Source organism: Ochotona curzoniae, unplaced genomic scaffold, assembly GCF_017591425.1.
Source record: "Ochotona curzoniae isolate NIBS_2020 unplaced genomic scaffold, NIBS_Ocur_1.0 contig_523, whole genome shotgun sequence".
NCBI lineage: Eukaryota > Metazoa > Chordata > Mammalia > Lagomorpha > Ochotonidae > Ochotona > Ochotona curzoniae.
In genome coordinates this window covers 4,209,497-4,228,826 of record NW_024466459.1, presented here as the reverse complement: position 1 = coordinate 4,228,826, position 19,330 = coordinate 4,209,497, and the positions used below count along the sequence as shown (strand labels likewise).

Sequence of the window (19,330 nt, the reverse complement as noted above, 5' to 3'; positions counted from 1 at the left end):
TTAGCCTTCACCAGCTCTAGGCAACCTCAAATCTGCTTCCTGTATCTATAGATTTCTCTGTTCTGGATATTTCATATTTGGTGGAATCATACAAAGTGGAGTCTTTTGTGACTGGCTTCATTCACTTAACATAACCTCCCAAGGTCCATCCATGTTGTAGAGCCACCAGCATTTCATTCCTTTCTGTTGTCAAATAAGATTCTGTTACAGTAATATACTTTTCATTTAGCCTTCAACAGTTGGTAGACATTTGGGTTTTGTTTCACATACAAGTTTTTGCGTAGGTGTATGTTTTAATTTCTCTTGGGTGTATACATAGAAGTGGAATTTCTAGGTCCTGTGACAGCTTTGTATTGCAGTTTTGAGGAACTGTCAGGCTGTTGTCCAAAGCATCTCCCCATTTTATATTCTTACCAGTGGTGTACAGGGTGGTAGTTCCTCCACATCCTTGCCTGCACTTATTTCCTGCCTGAGTGCAGCCATCCCAGCGGCTATGAAGTGATATCCCAGTGTGGTTGTAACAGCTTTCTAAAAATCTTTGTGCCCAGAAACCTTCAGTGGTTAGTACCCATAGCATCCATGAGGTCTTGGCTCTTCTGCTGGGCACCCAGGTCCTTCTACAGCTGCTACTGTCTGCCCCTATGGATGCCCAGATAGCGAGCAGCCCCTCTCCTGATTGCTCTCCCTTACCCCCTCCCACCTTCCAGTAGTTTCACAAGACCAGAGAACTTTCTGGCTGCCTAGTTTTCCCAGAACTACATTTGGACTGTAAAGAACTCAGTTGGGTTGGGGCAGTGGGTGCTCAGAGCAAACCTGGAAAGGGAAGAGTAGCCTCTTTCAGGGCCGAGGCAAGGGAATACAGGGGTGGCAAAACATGCAGTGAAGGGTGCTAGGTTGGGGCCCAGCCCCTTCTGGAGTCTGTGTGGCCGATGATAAGAGCAGACAGCCCTGGCTGTGTACTCAGCAAGGTCAGGGCAGGGGACGGCACCCAGGTCCCAGTTCTAAAGGCAGGGTTTGTTTCCCTGCCCTGCTTGCATTGAGCCCCATCCAAAGCTTTGCTTGGGCTTTTTATCAGAACACAGCGTACTAACTTGTAACAGGGATGTCACCTTTCTCTTTATGTAAAATGATGTCTCTGCTGCATAGTCTTCTCCACGTTCTTATTTTGGGAATGCTGGGCTTCTGCAGAATTCCTTGCACTCACTGCTAGCATGCTTACTTCTCTGTTGAGCTCAGCCATTGCTGTGAAAGTTCTGTGCTCCAGTGCTGCTGGGACTTACGCAGGCATGTACACACACACGCGAATCCCTTTATAAGTAAACATGACTTAACTCAGTGGTTAAATGGTCTGTGTACACTTCCAGAATATTGTGGAAGCATCTTAGATACAGGCTGCTCTCATTATGTAGCTTGTCTCAGTGCGAGGCACACCCCCCTTAACTGCAGATGCAGACCTAAGTGGACTTCTCCTCTGGTGGCACCTAGTTCCTTTATCAAGGCAAGACATTCAGCTCAGAAATGGGCCGTTTCTGCTCAGGTCCCTCGCTTCTCTGGTCTTCAGCCCAAAGTCACCAACCAACCATCTGAACACCCGCAGAAAGACTAAGAGGCACCGACCTTTCCTATAGAGACCTCTGTCGATCGCAAGTCAGGTCTCTCGCAGCACTAGAAGTGACAGAATCGGAAGGCAAGTCGTCGTCTGAGAGCCCTGGTGTAAAATGAGAAAATCATTTTAATACTTTAAATGCTGATTGCTCAGCTGAGGAGAGAGTGTGGCTAGTGTGCTCCCGGGAGCCGGTTCCCCTGTGAAGTGACGTCATTGATTCCTTCGATTAGAATAATGGCAGCCAAGCGCACAACGCACTTGTGAGCCCTTACACTTCAGCCGTGAAGTGCCAACCCCAACAGAATTATGTGGAGTGGCATGCCAAGGATTTGTGCACATGCACTGGCTTCGTATGCTGCTTCTGAAGCAAACAGTAATGAAACTGACTGGGACAGAAGAGACCCCACCACAAGGGAAGCCATGGTACTGAAGGTGGCATTGCCATGCATTATCGTGACGCTAATCAAAGCATTCTCTCTTCTGTGTGTGGAGCTATCAGAGTCATTTTCTTAGCTGTGCAAAGCAATTTATCAGCCACCATTTCTGGAGCTGTTCAGGAAATTAGTGTGACTCACCATGGGACACAGTTTCTCGAGGAAACATGGCTGGGTGTTCAGTGCTCGCTTGACGGGGGGCGTGTTGTGATGTCAAGTGACTTGACAGCTCTGAGAACCCATGAGATGGTTATCAGATTGGCTTAAGAGAGAGCCCAAGATGTATAACCAGTGTATAACCAGTAAGTCATAGATAGATTTTTGAATAAGATTTGGGGGACTTGAGTGTTAAAGTATTTATTTTACCACAGAAATCTTGTGTACCATATGAAAATGTCTGCAAACACATGTGAGTGTATGCGCTGTGTGCCAGAGGAATCCTCAGAATGAAACAGTCACGTGCTTGTGTTTCATTCTTTGTGACACTGACAATGACATGGTGTCCTGGCTGACAGCGTCTGTCCGTTATGGCAGCCAAGCAAAGCCCCGGCTGCTGCTGCGGCTGTGCAGGCGACAGTCCGCAGGCTGGGCACAGGGATACGCACGTCAGTGCCATGCTCCCAGCCGGCCCCTGGGGACCTGCAGGATCTTCTTTCCTCACCCTTCAAAAACATGGCTCAGGCAGCGCAGACAACTGTCAAGGGTGAGGCTCATGTCATTGGCCAAAAATAAAAATTGTGCAGAGCTTCTCAGAATAAAACATACAAAATTGTTTGGTGTAATACAAGTTGAGCATTCCTAATCCAAAAGGCCAAAAATACCCCTAAATTCTTTAACCACTGAAGTGATCGCCATGAGTGGCAAGTTTCACACCATGAAACATTTTTCATGAACAGAATTACCCACAATACTACGCGAGATTGCCTTCAGGCTATGTGAATAAGGTGTATGTGAAATATAAATAAATTTTGCCTTTAGAGTTGGTTCCCATCCTCACAGTATCTCAAAAACAAAAACCAAGAATACAAAGTCCTCCCCTCACCAGTAGATGGCGCTGCAGTTGCACTGCTTCCAGGTGCCCCCTGGAGACTGACTTCTTGTGCTGTTGGTTCTTCACCAGGTCTGTGTGCCCTGTCCATCAACCATTCCAATTCTTACTTGGCTTATCCTGGGAGCCTGACCACGGGCGAGATTGTGCTTTATGATGGAAACTCTTTGGTAAGTTAACAGTGGTATCAACTGATAGGCCACATGCCCCAGCCTTGTGGTCAGTGGAAGGAAATAAGGAGGTCTAGCCACGGTGAACCAAGATGTGGAGGCAGAGGCTTAGGCAGCCCCTGCGGGAGTTGGCTGTAGAGGAGAAGGTAACGAGATTTGCCCTGGGGTTTGCTGGCACCAACAGTGGCGCCTGTGCAGCAGGGTGGAAAGCACCGAGCAGCTGTTTGTATCATGCTGTACAATGTCACAACCTGAGACAGTAAGCAGCTGTCTCACACTTCCTGCCTCTGGGCCTAGGTGTCACACCGCCCATAGAGCTGCTGTGTGATGGTCCCCTAAGAGGCACAAAGGGGGGCCAGGCTGGAACAGCGGGTGGAACCACCACCGTGATGCTGCATGCCCTACCAGGCTGCCACTTCCAGTCCCAGTCGCTCTGCTCTGATCCAGTGCACCACGTTAGCTCCCCATGTGGGAGACTTGGGTGAAGTTCCTGGCTCCTGGCTTCACCCTGACCCTGCCCTGGCATTTAAGGAGCAAAGCAGTGGTGTGGAAGCTATTTCCATCTCTGTTTCTCTTTATCACCCTCCCTGCCTCTGTTCTGCCTTTCAAGTAAATAGACCTGGTTTTTTCTTAAAGCACCCAGGGAGTGCCCATGACAGTGTCACCTTGCATCAGGCATGCAGTTGGGTGTGTCCCTTCCAAGACAAGGAAAAGGAATAGAAGTGGAGTGGCCCTTGAGCCTGAATCTCAGGGCACCAGCCAATGGTGTACAGCTTCTAAACAACAGGGCTGGTGTGGGAAGAAAAGGACAGACCTGTGAACGCGGGAGGATACTCATCTTCTCTGTTCCAGCAGCCACCTCCATTTTCTCCCCTTTCATCAACAGAAAGATGTCTGCACCATCGCCGCCCATGAGGGGATGCTGGCCGCCATCACCTTCAACTCCTCAGGCTCCAAACTTGCAAGTGCGTCAGAAAAAGTAAGTGTCCTCCTGGGGCTGCCTCCTTCTGGGGCTGCCTCCTCCTGGGGCTGCCCCTCCTAGACTCCTGGGAGTTCGGTGGGCAGCTGTGTGGTGTGCAGAGAGCTGACGGAGTGAGACTGTGACATCCAGCTGACTGTTCACAGTCCATCTCAGAGCGAGGACTTCCGGGCCTCACGTGGAGCATGTATGAACTCAGCAGACCAAAGGCCTATGTAAGACACAAGACACTTTGCATAACCCTGTGGTCTTACTGAGAAGTGTGAAGGTGCGTCATCTGACAGCAGGTGCTGCACTTCATAAATGTGACGTAGGCACAGCTAGAGATCGTCAGGGAAGATGACGATGTTGAATGTCAAATGCCATGAGAAGCAGGTGTATTTTGATGGGCAGAACTCCAGGATGCCAGGGCAGTCTGAGTCCATGTGTGCCTGTGCATACATGTGCATGGTATTGAGCCCAGGCAGTTGGGGGGCTTGGAGAAGAGGATCGGAGTGTTTGAAGCATGATCCAGCGTGGACATCTAGCCTGTTATCCCATACCAAGTATTTGGGATTGGTTTCTGACCATTTCCTGCTACGACAGGCCCTGGAAGGCAGTGGGGCTGGCTCAGGTGGCTGGGTCCCTGCACTCATGTGGGGGACCTGGGGTGAGGTCTCAGCTCCTGACTTGGCCTCCAGCATTGTTCCAGGCATTTGGGGGATTTGGGGGGCAAGAACCAGCAGACGGGAGCCCTCTGTGTCTCTCTGCCCCTCAAATAAGAATTTTTTAAAAATACATAAAGCATGTTCCAAGAATTGCATTTATGGCACACATACTTGAAAAAGTTTATAGACAAATGAATTTTAAAATTTGCTTTCTAAGGAGCAAAAAAAAAAAAAAATTGAAATCCATGAATTTTTCTTCATTTTTCACAAACTTTAAAGAACCTGCCTATAACTGAAAATGGCTCTATGTTGAGTGCCTTGTGTGTCTCCCTGAGACAGATGCTCCAAACCGGTAAAGCATGCTCCCCACAGAGGCACCCCGGGAACACCCCACGAGGCCCTATCACCTGCTCTCTCTTCCAGGGCACAGTCATCCGCGTGTTCTCGGTACCCGACGGGCAAAAGCTCTATGAGTTTCGGAGAGGAATGAAAAGGTCTGTGTCCGACGTCAAAACCTGTTTTTGAAGTCTCCACACAAGTCCACCCGAGGCCCCTGGGCGAGCATTCTGGGGAGGCCAGAGGCCTGCCCCTTCCCTAGAGGAGGCCGTCACTGCTTTCTCAGGTCCTTCTCAAGGCTCATTCAGGGCTTAGGAACAGCAAAAGCAGGGGTGCTGTTGTTATTCGGGTGTTCAGCCATGAGACTCCTTGTCTGATGTGTGCACGGGAGAGAATCAGGGATCCGCCATCTACAAGTAGCTTCTACCACCTTCCATGGAAATAAAGGGTAATGTTTGGGGCTGACCGGCTATAGGGTGTGCAGCTGGATGAATTCCGGGATGACCGGAAGGCACAGGTCTTCCCGCTCACGGGCTCAGAGGCAGAAGACCAGGACCCTGTGCACGCCGTGCTGACTTAGCACAGAGGTGAAGGGAGCTTAGAACACCCAAGCTCTCCAGGAGACGTGCAGCATTCTTAGAAAGCTCCCCTTGACCTTGATGGCAGTCAGCCATCCTTGTTCCTCTGGCTTACGGCGGCTGTGGGGCTGTGATTGCAGGTATGTGACCATCAGCTCCCTAGTGTTCAGCATGGACTCGCAGTTCCTCTGTGCCTCCAGCAACACCGAGACTGTACACATCTTCAAGCTGGAACACCTCAGCGACAGGCAAGTGCAATGCCGGGCACGAGTCCAACTAGGTGGCTCTGCAGCACCCAAGCTTGCTTTCTTCTCTGAACGCCCTGGAAGGCTTTAGCAAGCTGCCATCACCAAAGCTGTGCAGCACGTATTATAAAAGGCTGTTATGGGAGAACATGCAGACAGCAGGAGAGCAAGGACTGCGCTTCTGGCTCTGCCCTCAACGAGCTGTGAAACCCCAGGGAGAGGACAAGCATTCCTTCCATGGGCTTCTTGACTGAGGCATTGGGTGTAGAGTCTCAGGGCTCTGGTAGTGTTAAACAGTGCAGCTACCAACTCCGGTGACACGGTGACTGCTGTCGCCACCGGCATTTGGGATTTGGCCAACACTGAGCTCCAGCTCTGGTGAGGAAGACCAAGGGTCAGTTGCAGCCAGTGAAGATGAGTGGGTCTCCCAGAGCTGCTGAGCCAAACAGCCAAATGAAGTGGCTTTGGGCAGCACCCATTTGTTACCTCATGATGCTCCGAGTCCAAAGCCTCTAAGGGTATAGCTGGGTCCTCCAGCCTCGGTGAGATGGAGGGGCCACCTGGCTGTGTTGTCACTGCACACTTCCTCCCTAGGCTTCTCTCGATACATCTAGAAGGCTGCCAGAGTAGGAATTTAGTAGCTAAGCAAACTGAGGTTAGAGGATGTCAGTGTCTTCAGCATGGCCTCCATCTTCAAGTCCGGGGTCCACACGCAAACGCCACATCCACTCCTGACCAGAGCTGCTGCCCAGTGTGGTTTCTGGGCTGGGTTTCACAAAGATGCCAACAGAACTTCCTTGAGAAAAGCATCTTTTTCAAATGTCCAAGTAGCACAGGATTGTGCCTGGCCTCTCTCTTACATGGCTCAGTGTGTCCTGGCACTGGATGCCATGCCTCCACTGTTGATGTGGCTGGCAGCATGAGTGTCAGGCAGCACCAGGTCTCCCTGCCCCTCCCCCTTCTGAAACTCCAGCTTCGGGGACACCAGCAGGCAAGGCCAGACACTACAGATCCTGGGGCTTGCCTGCTCTATTCAGAAAACCTTGTCCCCTGCTTGGTGTCCGGAACATGGGGCTGTCTCTCCTCACTGCTCAGTCTTCCCAGCACACTTCTTGCCAGCTGCTGTCCCTGGGAGCTGTATTCTTACAGCTCATCATTTGTCCTGAATTTCTTTCTCCTCTGCACACTTTCCCCAGGAACATACTTTCTAGACTTTTCTCTCACCTCCAGACAGCTTCGACACAACATACACTCCCTGGTCCCTTGCAACAGCTGGCTTGCATGTTGGAGGGCAGCCTAGCTGTACCACCCCAAGCTGCTGCCTCGGCCCCATCCCTGCACTTGTCATCAGTGTTAAGCATGGGAAGCTGACCTCTCCTGGCCTTCTGTGGCAGCAGCTATAGAGCCTTGCAGTTATTCTGGACTCTCCCGAGTCCATCTGTGATCAGTTCACAGGTCCCAAGTGGCAGTAGCTGCCACCTTTCACCACAGCTGGGACAATTCTTATCCCTCCCCTTGGGCATGCCTACATTTATTTCACTCTTTCAGTAACTTTTCACCAACCCCATCTCTGTGCAGGGTTGGAAATGCTGCATTGTCCTTGGGAATGAATAAAGTCCCAACCCTTTCCCATGCTCCTGGCTGCATGGCCCAGCAACCACCACTCCAGCACTACCTCCACCCTGCCAACCCCAGGAAATCTACAGTACAGCGTTTGCCACGTGTCAGAGTGCTGAGACCTCAGTTCTCAGCAACCCCGGCAGGATTCTCCCCAGTTTCCAAATGAAGACACAGAGACTAAGAGGTTAAGAACCCACACCTGTCCCTTCCTTTCCTGGGATAGTTCCTTCCTGTACCAGTCACATGGCAGCGTTATCAAAAACTGGGTTATCTTTTCCTTCCCTCCCCTCTCTCCCTCCTCTGCTGTCTGAAATGCACACACTGTCACACACACACACACACACACACACACACACACACACACACACACACACACACACACACACACACACGAAAGAGAGAGAGAATCTCCTCTGTCAGTTCACTCCCCAGAGGCTCACAACAACCAGAGGAGCTGGGCAAGATTGAAGCCAGCAGCCCAGAACTCACCCTGGTCCCCCACATGGGCAGCAAGGACTCATATATTTGAATATCATCTGCCACCCACTAGGATGCTGGATCAGTAACAGGAGCTAGAATATGCACCAGGCACTTCCACATGGGTTGCAGCTGTCCCAGTGGTGTCTTAAGCACTGTGGCCAACACCCACCTGAATGGTTTTCTTTTCTGTAAGTCCCAACTCCAGCATAGAGCCACCAATGCATCAGTGTCAGTGTGGTGCACGATGTTTCAGACGGTAGACTCACAGGAGTACATCTACATGCTTTGGTAACTTTCATTGGAGAATATCAAGGGGCAGGGAGGTTTGTTTTGTCCCAAGCCCACTGAGCCAGTGGGATCAGGGTAAGCCACTGAGCTGCAGTGTTCAGTTCCCACCAGGCTCTGGTCCCATAGAGGAGTCTCACAGCAGATGCCCTGGGCATGCATGCGGCAGCCGTCCTGGACATGCCTCCCATGGGGAGAGGGCAAAGAAGGACCAGCATCCCTTGCTACAAGGCAGTCACCCCTTGCTTTATGGAGGCCTCAGATGAACTTTGATGTTTGCAGGAGCTTGCCAGGTGGCTATGAATAACCTTGGCCGTTATTAGCTCTAGGTCCCTGAGTGGCCCCAGGGCTGTCATCAGAAACTGCCCCAAATGTCTTGCTGGGGGTTTGCTTCCCACCCTGTCTGACTCAGAAGGCCTTCACCCAGGGAGCTGTCCGTTCTTGCGTGAGCCTGGCACAGGGTCCGGATATCGCCTCCATCTCACTCTCTACCCCAGCCCTCTTCTGGAAATCCAGAAATCAGACTAATCATCAGATACAAGCTTTTTAATGGCGAAAAGCGGTGGCATTGGGAACCTCTTAATGGCTTTGCAATGACTCTTGTAAAGGACAGACAGGCCCATGATGCTCTTTTGTTGTTGCCAGAACAATCTGTCTTGGAGGTCAGGACATTATGGGAAGGCACGGTTTCTCCCTGCTGTGGTTAGCACAGCTAATGAGATCTGGATGTGCAGGTCACTAAGCATATGCCAGCACTTGCAGTCTCATCCCATCCTCACCTCTGCCTTGCCCCCTAGCCGGCCAGAAGAGCCTTCCACCTGGAGCGGCTACATGGGGAAGATGTTCATGGCTGCCACCAACTACCTCCCCGCCCAGGTGTCAGACATGATGAACCAGGACAGAGCTTTTGCCACCGGTCGCTTGAACTTCTCTGGACAGAGGAACATCTGCACCCTCTCCACGTACGTACAGGGTCACCCACGTGCCATAAGCACATGTGCTTGTAACTGTATTTTCCCAAAGCATAAAATCTCCCAAACAGGTGAAAAGATGACAGGCAAGATGGCGTCAGAAAGGTGGGAAGAATTGCATAAGGATCCTGGTGGCCAGGATGCAGCTTGCTGCACACGAGGCCAACTCCAGCTCCTTGCTGGCACTGATTTCTTCATTGTTTCTGTCTGGTTTGAACATGGAGTCCTGTGTGGCAGCTGGAAGCTGCTATGAAAATTGTAACCTTCTGGTTATAATGACACCGACTTGAAAACAGCTCCTGTTTTATGTCCTTTTTATGTCATTATGACACGTCCTGCTGTCTAGGTTCAGACACCTGTGGTGTTTACAGATGTTTTATTAAAGAAGCTAGACATTTAAAAAAAAAAAAAGCCTTAAAACCCGCTAGGCAAGGACCATGAGCCACTTGTAGCTTTCTCCGCTTTCTGTCACTGCTAAGGCAGACACACCAGGAGGAAGTGAGCCTACTGGATGCAGACACCAGGAAGAAGTGAGCCTACTGGATGCAGTGGTGGCTCACGGAGTGATAGCATGTGCCCACACGGGGCTTTGTTCCAAGAAATGACCCAGAAAGAGGATCACAAAGGCAGAATGCCAGGGAGGAGCTGGGAGCCCTGGCCCCACCCACACCGGTGGCTAAGCTTCTGGTGACAGTGGCGTACCCGAGGCGCTGCCTGCGATCTGTCTGTCCTAACCACAGTTCCTATTTGACATGACTCGCAGGATCCAGAAACTACCCAGGCTGCTAGTGGCTTCCTCCGATGGACACCTTTACATCTACAACCTGGACCCTCAGGACGGAGGAGAATGCGTCCTAATCAAGACCCACAGGTGAAGCCCCGAGTGACTAGCGGAGGTGTCTCTGCCAAGGACAGAGACAAGCTCCCATACTCCGGCTTTTATTCCTGTGCTGCCATAACGTCAGTGGCAGACTCCCAGAGCGCACCTGCTTGACATGGCGCTCCGTGTCAGGGGCTCCCAGCCTGCTGCTCTCCCCTGGACAAGTGTTGCAATGAACAGTGTTCAAAGTCCCTCTCTCCTGTCCTCATGGAGTCCCAGCACACATGGGGCATTGAGCTGCCAGAGTGCTCTGGAGCCCTGGCCAAGGGCAGGAGCCCCTCGTCCCTGCTAACATTAGGGCACTGTGAGCTGCCCAGAGACCGCCACCCCCCGTTAGCAAGACTTAGTGCAGCAAGAGGAGCACAGGGCAGATCCTTGCTGCTTAGATCCGAGAGCTCAGGGTCAGTTTCAGGTTGCCTGACTGACTCCTGGTAAACTTAAGGCCACTTCAGTTCACACAGGTCCAAGGTCGTGTAAGTCTGTGATTTAAGCCCAGACAGCCAAGTACCAGGTTCCTCCTCCTTTCCTTTAGACATATTCTAGATGAGTGGTGATCTCTTCTTTCTATCCCTCTTCATTGCTGCACACAGCTTGCTGGGCTCAGGAACAGAAGAGAACAAAGAAAATGACCTCAGGCCCTCCTTACCTCAGTCTTATGCAGCCACAGTAGCCAGACCAAGCCCGTCCTCAGCCTCCACAGTGCCCGGTGAGTGGGTGGGGCCCCTTCCTGCCCCTGCCGCTGCCCAGGGTGGGAACACACTCCTGGAATCACCTCACAGCTGAGGCCTTGGCCATAGCCTCTAGTGGGCTCCTGCGTGGCAGGTGCAGTGCAGGATGGTCAGGCTAACCCTTCACCTCCTGGAGAAGTCCAGAGAGGTGGAAGGGCATGTGAGGCCAGTCGGCCTGTAGTGGGCATTTCACTGCCCCTCACACGGGCTCTCCGGGGGAAAGGATGGTGGAGCCCCCCTTTTGTTGAGGTCCTGCCCTCAAGGCCACATGTCAGAATTACCCACATGGCTTCTTTCATTTCTCACTGTCGTGTTTGCAGGTTACTCGGAGGATGGTGGTGCACTCCGGGGAGAGGTTATTCCAGAGCACGAGTTTGCGACGGGACCTGTGTGTCTGGAGGATGAAAATGAATTTCCCCCTGTGAGCATCAGGAGCCCTTAGCGCAGTGTGGGCTGGGTGCTTCCAGAAAGCTTCTGCTCGTTCAAGAGGCGAACCCTCTTTCCCTGTTTTCCAGACCCTAACAACTAACCCTCCTGTCTAGTGTGTGCATAGCCATAGGGAGGCCACTATGCTGTGGGCTTGGCACCCACACAGCAGCTTTTAGGGGTCATGCTAAGCCTTGGCAGCAGCAGAATAACCCAAAGCTAACCCAGGGTCTCGGCAGCCAACTACCTGCAGAGGCCCAGGGTCCTGACCTTTGCTCCCTTTGCCTCTGCTGCTCCTCCCATGAGAACTGACACTGCAGAAGGCCGAGTGTCAGGGGGCTCCTGTGCTGCTCGTGCAGAATGCTGCCTTTCTGTCGCTGGAGTGACGGTTTCACAGGGCTGGGCTGTGTGCTCCAGACCAGCTCCACCCACTCCTGCTCAGGCTGCTGCACGGGGCAGACCCACGACTCTGGGCTGCAGACATTCCATAAGCAACAGCCACGGGGAAGGAGAGCTGCGGCTTGCTCAGGCACCTTTCACTGTGCTCACCAGCATCCCAACCAGGAGAGCTCTAGAGCTGGCTGAGCTGGCATTGCCCCAGGACCTGCATCTAGAGAGAAGATGCCGTCTTAGGAGGCTGCTAGGACAGGATTCTTGGAGTTTCCGTGGAGCCCCCGTTAGGAGTCGCTGTTAGGAAATGTCCCAGGCAAGCCGAAATCCTTCAGAGATGAGAACAGGGTTTGTGCCAAGCCATGCCGAGTTCCGGGGCCAGTGCTCACTCGGCCTTGGCGCGAACTGTCCTCACGGGGCCACCTGAGCTTCCACGCGTGAAAGGAATGCGTGGGGGGAGTATGGCTTCCTCCTGCTTCAGGTCCACAGAACTCTGCACTGAGCACACGTGGGAGAAAAACTAAAGCTGTGGGGGCGCCTCTGGGGCGCCTCTGGGTGCCTGTGACCAACACAGATAGCCCAGGATGTTCAGTTCTGGCTTCTTCTCTAGCCAGGTTGCAGTGCACTGCCAACAAGCTGAGTTTATATTTTAGTGGCAGAGAGCAGTGGTTCTTAAAATTATTCATTATAATTTAAAAAAAAGTCTCTGGGCTTACTGCCCAAGTATAAACCAGTTATTTTGTCTCTGAGTTCTGCTGGCCCCAAGTAGCCATAAAGGGAACTGTTTGGTTCCCCAAAGGTTGGGAGACTGTTGACCTGAGGTAGCATCTGGGAGCTAAAGCTACATGGTACAGCCATGGGACATCTGTGTTTGTGCAGCCCCACCAAGGTTCAGCGTACCCGTTCAGCAGTGCTGGGAGAAAAGCTGGGTAGATGTACTCTTCTAATACTTACAGAATCACAGTAAACCTGGCAACCTCCTGTATTTACAGAATTCAGCTAGTTTGGGGATCTTGACAGGCCAGTAGTCCTTTGCCAAAGAAAGTCCCTATAGACGAATAGACGGCTGTGTAGGCCCACTTGCTTGGGATTAAAAAAAGTAGAGATGTTAAAGGGCTGATACACAAACTCATTACAAAGCCTAAACACTGCCAGGAAGTCGCCCAAGAAATGGCCAAGTGAGGAAACTCCTGCTTAACTGCAGCAGGAAACTTTCTAGAAAAGCAGTACCTCTAGCCAGCATCCAGCATGAGAGCGTGGTCGGTGAATAGGGTTCTCCGAGCACTGTGGCCAGCCTGCAGTGGATGTTGTGGCTGGAGAGCAGACAGGACTCCCACAGGGGCAGACTCAGCAGCAGGCAGGCTTTTCCATGTTGCCATCCAAGGACCAGAGGTGTGAGATGCTCTGGGCTGCTCTCAGTATGGCCCCTCTGGGTCCCAGCCACATGGGCAGAACTGCTCAGTAAAGGATGCTAGAAAAAAGCCTGTCTGTCTTTCCTGGATAGTCATGCTATCGCAATTCTGAGTCTGGGATTCACATCTCTCTTCACATTCCTTCAAATCATCTGGGATCTCAGCCTCAGCTTGGCTAACCTCACTTCTCCTACGGCCAAGAAGGTGGGCCTCCACCTTGAGAGCATGGCTCAGGAGCAGTGACGCCTCTAACTTGCTGACACTTGCCTGCACACCTTCCCTCTCCCTTCCTTGGGATTCACTCTGTTCCAGTAACAATGGAAAGAGAAATGATCACCTCTGGTACCCTCAAGAGAGGCTGCATTCAGTCAGGGGCCGGAAGCAGCCGCTTGCACAGGTCTGCTGCGCCTTGGGAACGAGGGGTAGACCAGCTTTTTCAGGTGATGCAGTAGTCAGTTTACAAGCACAAGGAGCCTCTTAAGAAACTCGCGTGGGTATCAATCCTCACAGCCTCTGGAAGTTGTCCCTGTCCCACAGACGGGAGGGGCCCTGGGCGGGTAGGTGAGGGTCCGTCCGTGCCAGGCAGATGGCTCCCCAGCGCCTAGCCTCTCCTGCTGATGCTGAGCCTGCACGGGCAGGCCCTGCCTGGACACAGCCAGCCCCTTCCGGGGAAGAGTAAGGCCCTTCTGTTTTGATTTTGGTAGATAATCTTGTGCCGTGGAAGTCAGAAGGGCAAATCGAAGCAGTCGTGAGGAGCACCCCGAGGAGGCAGGACACCCCCCTGTGAGGTGGAAGAATGGCGTGTGAGTGTGTGAGCACCCAGGGGGGCAGGATCCCAGGTGCTGTGCCCGGCAGCCACAGGAAGCGGCTGACCCCTCCCCGAGTTCCTGCCAGCCCCATGTGGGCAGGGTGACAGTGTATACCCGTGATGCTATTTAAAACTCTGTTCAAACCACAGTGTAAATGCTAACTAACCATATTGGTATATAACCTGCATTTTATATGAAAAAGGGTATCCTTTTTTAATATAAGTTGTGTAAAAAATGTACTTATAAGGAAAAAAAAATCACTTTAGATAGTATTTCTTGTATATTACATACATACATGTGGAGAGACTATTTTACCCAAAGTATTTTTGCAGTGACTGCAGTTGTTATTACCTTAGAGTTCCATTCAGGACACTAATAATAAAATCATAGCAATGCATTGCTGAGGCTTTTCGGGCTTGTTTCTTGGAGGTTTGGGGGCAGGCTGCAGAAAGAACTCCTGAAATCATTTAATCCCGCAGTCGGCAGGGGCAGGGCCATGGATTTTGCTATGGATGCTCCTGCCTCAAGACCTGGACACTGGTCTAAGCTTGTCTGGACCCGCATGGGAGGCTCACGGTGCACCTGGGAGCTTGTTGGAAACAGAGGGGTTGGGGCCCCATTCCAGGACCCGAGTCACAAGGCCAAGGGGATTTATGTCCGTATTTTCTTTAAAGGTGAGTTTATTTATTTGAAAGGCAGAGGTACCGAGAGACCAGAGCCTCCATCCGGGTCTCTTACAGGGCTATCAGGGGCCCTAGCACTTGGGCCATCTTTGGCCACTTTCCCAGGTGCATCAGTATGTGGCTGGACTGGAAATGAAGCAGCCAGGATTCAAATGGGTAGTCATTAGAGATGCAAGCATCGCATGGCAGCTCAACACTCTGCACCATAGTGCTGGCCCTGTATACATACTTTAGATGGAGAAGATTTGCTCCAGCAAACCTAAGGACGTAAGAACGAGACTGAACTGTGCCGAGTGTCTGCCTTGTGTGAGGTCACGTGCCAGGCTTCCTCACAGCCTCATTTGACCCTCAGCACCAACTGGCGAGTTAGGTTAAATCACTGCTCAAATGCAAACCCTGACCCTTGAACCTGTTTCCATCCTGCTTCACTCATGGTCCAGGAATGTACTCAGCTCAGCTGCTCTCTGGCTGGCAGAGAGGTAGCCTCAGAGCAGAATTCTGACATTTATTTTTTGAAGCATGTGTCTATAAAGGGGGTAAAATGCAGTTTGAAAGTGAACTTTGCCCATCTAATGTCCAAAGGTCTCCTCCTGCAGAAAGTTCTGCTCCTTGGCTTGGCAGCGGCAGGCAACTCGGGAAGGATTGCAGCAGGGGACCACTGAGGGATCGTGGGTGTAGTCCGCCTGGGAGACCTTGTCACCAGCAATGTCTCGGAGGATGTCGGCCAGAGCCCGTCTGACCTTGGGCAGCACGGCCTGATACTGGGCGCCACCGCTCGGCAGAGGCACACCCTCTGCCACATCATTGTCCAGGTTGAAAATAAGAGGAGGCTCATGATGCTGCTCAGGCCCAGTGTGTCCATCACAAGCTTGGGCTCCACCTGGAGAGACAAGGACCACGAGGATCGTCAAGGCCAGCTCCGCCCTGCGCCACGAGGAGGAGCACTAATCCGAACACCCCAACTCCCAATGGCCAAGTGACAGCTTTCCCTGCCCACAGGACTGCCTCAAGGATCTGAGTCTTCCCAGCGGTCAAGCTGCCATCCAAGATGTCCTACCAACATCTCCTTGTGGCCAGCAGAACATCTGATCAAACACCTGTCATCTCTGCCCTTGGAGAGAAAAATCTGAATTTTTTCACCAGTTGATTTTCTCCAGAACCCACGGGTGAATAAGATGGAAGGAATTTAAGACAAAGAGAGCCCTCAGAAATAGGGGAGTTCCTAAACACCTGCCTTTTCGAGCAGCCAGACACCAGCAGGATATAAGCTTACCAACCACCCAACAGACATGGAGCTTTGTGTAGTGCTGAGAGGCACGAGAAATGATTCCACTGCCCCTTCCTGTAAGATGCCCTGGATGATGGAATGCGCAAGGGTGATCTTTGGAACACTATAACTAAGTGGTCAGGAGGGTCCAGCTGGTGGCAACATATGGCATCCCTCACCGCAAGATGAGAACACAGCCAGCATGCAGTTCAGTGAGAGCAAGTCCATGGGACCAGAGCCATGCTGCCTGAGGATACAGCTTCTGGTCCAGTCAGGCTGGAAACAAAAACTGGCAAGAACGAGTGTCTCGTGGAGCCTTCTGGCAGCTTTCTTTTCCAGAAGGCTTCCCTCTCATGTCTGAGATTGAGGTGGTTCAGCAGAGGTCAGCAGGTACTGCCTGTGCCTGGAGGAGGGAGAGGGCTTGGATGTTCTTCACTACCAGTAAGGGGCAGTGAAGTGAGCTTGGACTATCAGTCAAGTGAAGGCAGAGGCTGCGCTCAGCTCTAGAAACTAAACAATTCCACCTAAGGAAGTAGCGGAGTGGCTTATATAACCTCCCACCCTGCAATTATAAACGCCAGGCAACATTCAAGGGAAACTGAAGATGCTAGAAAATAACCCAGACAGGTCCAACTGCCACACTAGCTTGGGTTAGAGTTAAATTTCCCCCCGGGAGACAATTCCCCAGTCTACAGCCAGAAATGCGCAAGAAGGCTGAGGTCCCTGTGGCTAGAGGTGACGGAGGATGGCGTTCAAGGCTCCCATAACAGATGCAAGCTGATGGGGGAGACACAGGGAAGGAGTGAGGTGGACAGGGAAAGCCTTAACACTGACCTCTCAGCTCCCTTCAAGTCCTGGCTGACCCCTGGACCCTGCATGCCCAGGAGAGAAGGTCTAGCGGCAGCCAGCAGATATTTCTCTGCTGCGGCCCTGGGAGAAGAGACCTCATGCTACAGCTAAAGACCAGGTACCAGGATTCGGAGGCTTACCCAAGAGGAAAGGGCAATATCTGCAAGACCACACCCAATAAAGCATGAAGCCTCTAGCAGGTCAAAGGAATCTACTACAAGTGTCTGTCTGAGAACAGAAACCAGAATCTCTACAAGGTACCATCCACCATGGCCAGTTTATCACTTTCAGAAAAACCACCCAATAGGAAACTGACAGTTCCAGGTCTAGCATGCAGGGGCGGGGGCTAGGAAGTCACTGCTTCCATCCCAACAGGGAATGAAAAGCAGAACAAACTAAAAATCAACAGCTCTCACTAGATCTGCCAAGGAAGTGAAGTTAAATGGGCAAACACCCCACCTGTCCCCAAACTGGAGCCACAGCCAGGCAAAGAGAATTACAATCACAGGAGCTGAAACTCCAAGGGTGGAATAGAAGCCTGAACCAAAATGGACAATTCAATGGAGTCCCCATGTACTCAAGTCCCAGAGATTAAAACCCCAGGGAACCCAGTCACTTAGAGTCCCCTTGCCACCACCACACTGAGTCTTGTCTCCAGACCCCAGCCCAGTTCTCACAGTAAAGACCAGACAAACAGCTTTCCAGGAGGTGGGGGAGGAAAGTAGCAATTTTTGAACACACCAGAACATTCCATTCCCAGTAAGACCCCCCCCATCAGGAGAAAAATTACTGTTTTGTTTTTTTTTCCCCACAGTCTTAACCAATGAAGGAGATCAAAAATAGCCAACTACAGCCTGCCCTGGCTATTTTTTTTTTCAAAAAAGATTTATTTATTATTGGAAAGACAAACGTACAAAGAGAAGGAGCTACAGAAAGATCCGTCTGCTGGTTCACTCCCCAACTGGCTGCAATCACTGGAGCTGAGCTGATCCAAAGCCAGGAGCCAATAGGAGCTTCCTCATGGTCTCCCACATGTGTGCAGGGTCCCAAGGCTTCTGGGCATCCTCTGCTGCTTTCACAGACCACATATGGGTGCCCATATGGGATCCAGGTGCATGCAAGGCAAGGGTTTAGCCACTGGGCCCTGCCCTGGCTATCCTGTCCCAGCTAAGATATTGGTATGAGACCAAGAAGCACTTTAGGGATTATAATCCCCAGGACACAGAGTCAAAGGACTATAGGACACATGCCCACCCCACTCCTTGCCACATGACAGAAGACCTATTTACCAAAATTACTTTTCCCTTGAGACATCGTGCCCAGATACCATGAAATTACAAGGCATATGAAAAGGCAGGAACCAGTTTCAAGAGACAGAGCAAGCATGAAAACCAGGCCCAGGTACAGAGGGGAGGAGGAAGTGGCAAACCACAATGACTAGAAGCCAGAGGACTCTCCTGGGACAGGCGGGCTGTAGGGAGGGTGCTGAAGCAAGGAGTCAGACACACCAAGAATCAGCACAGAAGTACCAGTAATGGCAACATCACAACACAAGTGCATGCAGTGAGCTCAGGAGTAGACTGGTCTGGGCTGAGGCTGGCAACCCAGAGCTTGAAAATATAGCAATAGAAACGTCAGAACCAGAAAGCAAACAGAACAAAGAATGAAACCAAAAACACACACTGGGAGATGCCACAAGAAGCAGGGTGGGAAGGCAATATCTCAAATTTGCGTGTCATTCTTGCACAGGGGCCATGCTAATCTTCTCTGTATCGTTCCAATTTTAGTATATGTGCTGCCGAAGCAAGCACAAGAAAGGAAATCTCTGGAACAGTAATGGCTTGGGGAGCCGGGGCTTGGCACAGTGCTTAAGATGCCCAGGAGTACCGAGGCTGGAGGGTTAGCTCCAACTCCTGACTCCAGCTTCTTGTAATCCAGTCTGTGAGAGGCAGCAGTGATGACTCAAGTGACTGGTTTCCTGACACTCATGTGGAAGACTCAAACTTAGTCCCCAGTCCCTGTCTTCAGCCTGGCCCAGCCCTGGCCATGGTGGGGATCTGGGAGTTGACCATCAGATGGGCGCTCACTGTTTTTGTCTCTGTGTGTCCACCTCTCAAATAAATCAATGCAAATTTAAAACATATAGTGGGCCCGGCCCGGTGGCCTAGTGGCTAAAGCCCTCACCTTGCACAAGCTGGGATCCCATTTGGGCAACAGTTCTAATCCTAGCTGTCCCACTTCCCATCCAGCTCCCTGCTCGTGGCCTGGGAAAGCAGGTGAGGACAGCCCAAAGCCTTGGGACCTGCACCCACGTGGGAAACCTAGAGTAAGTTCCTGGCTCCTGGCTTCAGATTGGTGTGTTGCAGTCACTTGGGGAATGAATCATCGGACGGAAGGTCTTTCTCTCTGTTTCTCCTCTATATATCTGCCTTTTCAATAAAAGTAAATAAATCTTTTTAAAAAAAGATTCTATGGCATGTTGAATAC

General features: G+C 51.5%; 2 protein-coding genes and 1 pseudogene across 8 annotated transcripts in view; 1 reads left to right on the top strand and 2 right to left on the bottom strand.

Annotated features, from left to right (window-relative positions):
* WIPI1 (WD repeat domain, phosphoinositide interacting 1) overlaps nt 1–14,441 on the top strand; it is a 31,200-nt gene extending 16,759 nt beyond the window's left edge. For 2 of the 3 annotated variants that reach the window (XM_040989563.1, XM_040989561.1), the window contains 9 exons: nt 3,161–3,258; nt 4,145–4,237; nt 5,308–5,378; nt 5,939–6,046; nt 9,226–9,390; nt 10,163–10,270; nt 10,870–10,985; nt 11,328–11,428; nt 13,940–14,441. In XM_040989563.1, coding sequence (XP_040845497.1) covers nt 3,161–3,258; nt 4,145–4,237; nt 5,308–5,378; nt 5,939–6,046; nt 9,226–9,390; nt 10,163–10,270; nt 10,870–10,985; nt 11,328–11,428; nt 13,940–13,987 — 908 coding nt within the window. In that variant the 3' untranslated portion in view covers nt 13,988–14,441. The remainder of the gene's footprint in view (nt 1–3,160; nt 3,259–4,144; nt 4,238–5,307; nt 5,379–5,938; nt 6,047–9,225; nt 9,391–10,162; nt 10,271–10,869; nt 10,986–11,327; nt 11,429–13,939) is intronic. The other variant, XM_040989562.1, reaches the window with a different exon arrangement.
* A 265-nt stretch (nt 14,442–14,706) lies between these two features.
* ARSG (arylsulfatase G) overlaps nt 14,707–19,330 on the bottom strand; it is an 89,356-nt gene continuing 84,732 nt past the window's right edge. For all 5 annotated transcript variants that reach the window (XM_040989556.1, XM_040989557.1, XM_040989554.1 and 2 more), the window contains one exon: nt 14,707–15,607. In XM_040989556.1, the coding sequence (XP_040845490.1) occupies nt 15,297–15,607 (311 nt within the window). In that variant the 3' untranslated portion in view covers nt 14,707–15,296. The remainder of the gene's footprint in view (nt 15,608–19,330) is intronic.
* Nucleotides 18,541–18,654, bottom strand: LOC121162687 (annotated as a pseudogene).